The sequence below is a fragment of the Myotis davidii genome, unplaced genomic scaffold (assembly GCF_000327345.1).
Source record: "Myotis davidii unplaced genomic scaffold, ASM32734v1 scaffold638, whole genome shotgun sequence".
In the NCBI taxonomy this organism is placed as follows: domain Eukaryota; kingdom Metazoa; phylum Chordata; class Mammalia; order Chiroptera; family Vespertilionidae; genus Myotis; species Myotis davidii.
The window spans coordinates 563,495-569,494 of NW_006289391.1; the positions used below are offsets into that span (position 1 = coordinate 563,495).

The 6,000-nt window shown below is 47.9% G+C and overlaps 1 protein-coding gene across 1 annotated transcript in view; it reads left to right on the top strand.

The window, feature by feature from the left end:
- ZZEF1 (zinc finger, ZZ-type with EF-hand domain 1) overlaps positions 1–6,000 on the top strand; it is a 120,087-nt gene that overhangs the window by 86,756 nt on the left and 27,331 nt on the right. The window contains 6 exon segments of the mRNA XM_006761500.1: positions 691–859; positions 1,015–1,113; positions 1,495–1,660; positions 3,286–3,439; positions 4,025–4,096; positions 5,938–5,995. Of these exon segments, the coding sequence (XP_006761563.1) occupies positions 691–859; positions 1,015–1,113; positions 1,495–1,660; positions 3,286–3,439; positions 4,025–4,096; positions 5,938–5,995 (718 nt within the window).

Genomic DNA, 6,000 nt, shown 5'->3' on the forward strand with positions numbered 1-6,000 from the left:
CACTCTCCTCTGGCTTCCTTCTTCTCATGCTGGCCTTGCCTCAGCCTGCCTTGGTCACACCAGCTCTCAGAGCGATCCTTGCACAGCACAAACCTAAGGCTTTCTCCTGCTTACAACCTTTCCAGGGCTCCCCCTGCCATCCAAAGCCTGAACGCCTTATTTTAGCACACCAGGCTTTCACTTCTGCTCCTGCCAGCCTCTCCAGGGTCACCTGTCACCCCGCCCTCCGTCCTTACCTCGCAAGAGTGTCCTCACAGCGTTCAGCCTTTACCCAAGACACAGCAAGCTCCTTGCTGTTCCCTGAACATGCCAGACTTTCCAGAGCTGCTTGCCTGAAATGTAGCCCCGTATGGTCACATCCCCCTCTCACCTTGTCTCCTGCCATTCATTTCTTCTTGGCAGGCCCCTCCTCTCCTCTTCATTCTTGGCAACAACCTGAGCTTCCCTTCACTGGGACTCTCTTCTGCCCTCCCCGCCTTCTCCAGGTGAAGTCTGCCTGCCGTGCCCAGTCTGCACAAGTGTCGTGCCTGCTGTGCTTGCAGCCTTGTGGGTGCTTCCGCCCCAGCTAGACTGAGGGCTCCTAGAAGCAGGGCTCTGACTTACTCTTTCCTACATTCCCAGTTTCAGGACTTGTCAGGAGGTAAGCCCTCAGTAACTGACCAGTAACAAGTGTTCTCATTTCCCTTCCAGGATAAAGTTCACATTCCTGGTGCAATCTACCTCTCAATCAAATTTGATTCTCAGTGCAATACAGAGGAAGGCTGTGACGAATTAGCCATGTCCAGCAGCAGTGACTTTCAACAGGATCGACATAACTTCAGTGGGTCTCAACAGAAATGGAAAGATTTTGAGCTTCCAGGTATATAAATACTTGGTTTTACTAAACTTAATACTAAGAAGGGAAATTATTGGAGGATTTAAAATGGGGTTTATTATATTTCATCAGAAACCCCTCACTTGCCATTCCCTCTTACTGCAGTGTTCTGACCTATCTCTGGTTCTTGTATGACACAGGAGATACTCTGTATTACCGCTTCACCTCTGACATGAGCAACACTGAGTGGGGCTACAAGTTCACTGTGACGGCTGGACACCTGGGGCGATTCCAGACAGGTGTGTGCTCTTCTCTTCCCCTGCACCATCCCCTGCCAGGGCCACTCTGAGGGTGTAAGTGCCATTGTGTCATTGATCTTCATTAAAATCACAGCAGGTACTTTTCTCTAAGACTTCCACGATTTGTCTCGCAAACCCTACATGTGTTACTCTTGAATATGCTATATAGTTGGTTTGTTGTAAACCTGAATGGCCAGAGAGAAGAGCCACCTAAAAAAGATGTTTGTTCTCTTAGAATTTCCAGGGCATTTTTGCAAAAAAAGGGAAATGAAAATGTCCCTATGTTGCTTTTACAAAAGGCATTAATTTCAGGGAACATTTAAATGATCAATTGTTTCATCATATTTATTAAAATATCTGTGTTTTGTGGGGCTTGCCCAGGATTTGAGATTTTGAAGCAAATGTTGTCAGAAGAAAGAGTTGTGCCGCACCTTCCCTTGGCCAAAATTTGGGAATGGCTGGTAGGCGTGGCCTGTCGCCAGACTGGTCATCAGCGACTAAAAGCCATTCACCTGCTTCTGAGGATTGTGCTGTGCTGCAACCACAGGTAAGCTGCCTTCTGGAGACGAGTCTCTTGCTGGGTATTTGTATTGTGAATATCTCCTCCCACTTTGGGGCTTGCCCTTCCATTCATTTAGTGGTGTCTTTGGTGAAAAGAAGTTTCTAATTTTATTTTTTATATATTTTTAAAATATATTTTTATTGATTTCAGAGAAGAAGGGAGAAGGAGAGAGAGATAGAAACATCACTGATGAGAGAGAATCATTGATTGGCTGCCACCTACACACTCCCTACCAGGGATCAAGCCTGCAACCCGGGCATGTACCCTTGACCAGAATCGAACCCAGGACCCTTCAGTCCATAGGCCAATGCTGTATCCACTGAGCCAAACCAGCTAGGGCCTGATTATTTTATTTTTATAGATAACACACATGCATGCACACATACCCTTCTCATCTGATGGAATTTTGATTGATACTTTAGATCAGTTTGAGAGAATTAAGATTTTTATACCATTGAATTCTCTAATCCTCTATTATTTAGATCTTAGTAATGTTTTATAGTTTCCTATGTAGAGGACTTATACAACATTTTGTTAGATTTATTCCTAGGTATTTAATGTTTTTGATGGTATTGTAATTATTATTTTAAATTCTTATTTTTTAATTGTTTTTACTGCTATATAATTAATTTTCATGTATTGCCTTTGTCTAGTGACCTTGTTCTATTTGTTAATTCTATGAGTGTATAGGTACGTTATTCAGCACACGGCCATGTTATTTATAAATAATGAGTTTTATTTCTTCCTCTCAATCTGTAGAAACTCTTTTTGCCTTTTTGCACTAGCCAGGACTTTCTTTCTTTCTTTCTTTCTTTTTTTAAATATATTTTATTGATTTTTTACAGAGAGGAAGGGAGAGGGATAGAGAGTGAGAAACATTGATGAGAGAGAAATATTGATCAGTTGCCTTCTGCACGCCCCCTACTGGCGATGTGCCCGCAACCAAGGTACATGCCCTTGATCAGAATCGAACCTGGGACCCTTGAGTCCGCAGGCCGACGTTCTATCCACTGAGCCAAACCGGTTAGGGCAGGACTTTCAATAGAATGTTAAATAGAAGTGAGGATTGAAGACTTAATTGTCTTATTCCTCATCTCAGAGGGAAGGTTTTATTTATTTTTAATTTTAATTTTAGAGAGAAAGAGAGGAAGAGAAACATCAATTTATTGTTCCACTAATTTATGCATTTATTGATTGGTTCTTGTATGTGCCCTGTCCGACCAGGGATCGAACCCACAACTGTGGTGTTTTGGGATGACACTCCAACCTAGAGCCATACCAGCTAGGGACTCCACCTAACATTTCACTTGAGATTTTTTTCAGTCATTGGAAGTTCTCTGTAACAGCCATTTTTAAAGATGTGTAGTTGATTTACATGAATGTGCTTCAGGCTCTCCTGTTTCTGTGGTGTCTTGTTTTGAAGTTTAGGTTCTGCCCCTTTCCTTATTTGCTGGTGAATATTTTTGACTCTGTTAGGAAGAGGGGGAGTGGGACTATTCTGTAATGATTTTACTAGATGTGGGGAAAGTGAGAGTCAAGACTTGCAGTTCCTGTTACCTACCATCTGTCTGACGTGGTGCTCAGTAAACCTTCCCCATCTCCTCCCACAGCGACCTCTGTGACCTTTCGCTGTTAAAGCCCCTGTGGCAGCTCTTCACCCACATGGAGTACAGCCTGTTTGAGGACGTGACACAGCCGGGCATCCTCCTCCCCCTGCACCGCGCCCTCACTGAGCTCTTCTTCGTCACCGAGAACCGCGCCCAGGTGAGGGCCCTGCCTCTACCCTGGCACAGCGCTGGCAGGTGCTTTTTCTCCCTCTGCTGCCCAGGGCGGGAGAGTAGGACTCAGATCACAGCCCCATCCCCGGCCCTGGTCTCAGCTAACCTGCACAGGGAGGTACAAGTGGCCTCAGTGTGAGGCCCTCACCACCTCAGTCCAGGCAGCACTGAGATTGCTTATTTTTCTAGGCCTAAGGCCAAGGGAAACTGGCTTGGATCAGCCCTTGACAACATTGAGTTTTGGAAAATAAAACGGATGGGTTCTTTCTTCTTCTTCCTTTTCCCCCTCTACTCAGCACAATAGACTTATTAATGTGAGAGATGAAAGGGCCTTTCAGAGTTCTTGAGCGTACCCCCTCCTTTTATACATGAGGAAGCTGCCTCGAGGAGGGAGGTCGCTGCCCCTCCGTCACCCTGGGCAGAGCCCCCTGGAACTAGGCACCCGGCTTCTCCCAGTCCAGCTCCTCTCGGGCTCCTGGGTGAGGTGCCAGCTGAGCGAGCGCTGATTTCTCACCCGAGGCCTCTGTGGTTGGGTGGGTGTCTGTTAACCTGCACCGTGCTCTCCCTACAGGAGCTCGGCCTGCTGCAGGATTACCTGCTGGCCTTAACCACCGACGACCACCTTCTCCGCTGTGCAGCACAGGTACTCTCCCACCTCGCGCTGGCCCTCGTGCTGCCTGCCCGTGGCAGCTGTCCCCATCACCGTGGCCAGGACAGAGAGCCTGTGCTTGTGGCCTGAGTACAGAATCCACCCAGGATTTACACGGAGCTCTGTTCCCATTCAGTCACTTCCTTCAGCGTCTGAGAGAGCAGTCCAGCCCCATCTATCAGTGTCATCCATATTAAACTGTGGGGTCAGAAGACACTAGCAAGAATTTGTGTCTTTTAAACCAAAACAACCAATGCCTTAAATTTACAGTTTGGCCGGTCCCTGAAGTTTCCATAGAGTTAGATTGCAGATATTTTGGGATGTAACTTTCTTTCCTAGGAGAACTCTCTTCTGACAGCTGTTTGGTCTCCGGATCCCGTTTCACTTTTAAATTATGGAGGATCTCAAACAGCTTTTGTTTATGTGATATATATATATATATATTGAAATATACCATTGGAAATTAAATTAGATTTGAAACTTAGAAATTAAGACAAAAATTTTAAACATTTATTATCAATTCATTTAAAAAATTATAAACCCATTCCATGTTCACATGAGTAGCCTGTTTGGTGAGAATCAGAGGGTGGCGTTGTGTTCCATGTCTGAAATCTCTTTAGCATCTGCCTTAATAGAAGACAGCTGGAGTCCCATGTCTGCTTCCACCTGTTATATTACCACACATTAGCTTCTGGAAAACTCCACAGTGTACTTGTGAGAGTATGAAAGTGAAAAAGGCAAAACCACGTCTTAATATCACCGTGGGAATCGTTTTTACTACATGGAGCCCCGGAAAGCGTCTCAGGAACCCGCAGGCCCCGCATCCCCTTCTGAGAAGCTCAGGCTCAGACTCCTTGAACCTTGTGAGCATGTGGCCCAACCCCCGCAGGGGCAGAGGGGGCACTGAAGCTCAGAGGAAGGGGAGATGCCCAGGGTCACACCTGAGTGGGCTCTAGCTGGGACTCCCAGCCAGAGCTTCCCCTGCCCTGCCAACGTTTTTCAGCGAACCCTTCCTCCTGCAAGAAGGGTCAGATGCCTGCTTAGAAGCAGGGGTCCCCCGTCAACTGTGGAAGAGCTTGTGTGAATTCTCCTGAGACCTGTAGGCAGAGTGACACCTCCTGACGGGCGCCCACTGCACTGCCACCGCCACCCCTGGTTGCATGACACGAAATGAAATTTTGACATTTGACCGTTTGGGCACTGAAAGCTGAACATTGCCTATCTCTGTGGGCTCCTCCCTCTTGCCTGTGCCCGTGTCCCGTCTCCTCACCCTGTTTCTGACCTTCCCATAGCCCATCCACTTGGCTGGGCCAGTGCTGCCTTCTCCCCTGCCTGCCGCCTCTTCCTCTCCTGGCCAGTCCTCCACTCCTGCTCCCTGAGCTCGAAGACCAGCCTTGACCTGGCTCTACAGCATCCACCTCCCCGGCCCCTCCCAGCACTGCTTCCTGGGTCCCCAGCACTGCTTCCTGGGTCCCTAGCACTGGCTTCTGTTTCTTCCCTTTTGCACCTTTGTGCTGTTTCCTCCCCTAAAGAACTTTCCCAGGGCCCCACAGACAGTGTCCTCTGTGTCCCCTGAGCCCCCCCTCCTCCCCACTGCGTTTCCCCGGCCCCTCAGGACAGTGACGATTTCTACCTTATGTTTGGAGTTCTCATGTGGTCTCAATAGCTTTTGTCTATTGCTCTAGTCTGTGTTCCTTCAGCTGAGGGGAACCGTATCTGGCTCATGTCTTCCTCACCCCGGCCCCCTCAAGAGCTCAGCTGAGGGTCTTGTTCAGCCAGCACTTAGTGAGCCGAGCAGGGAGGGTTCTTGACACTGGCACTGACTCTCTCCACAGGCTCTGCAGAACATCGCCGCTATCAGCCTCGCCATCAACTACCCAAACAAGGCAACCTGCCTC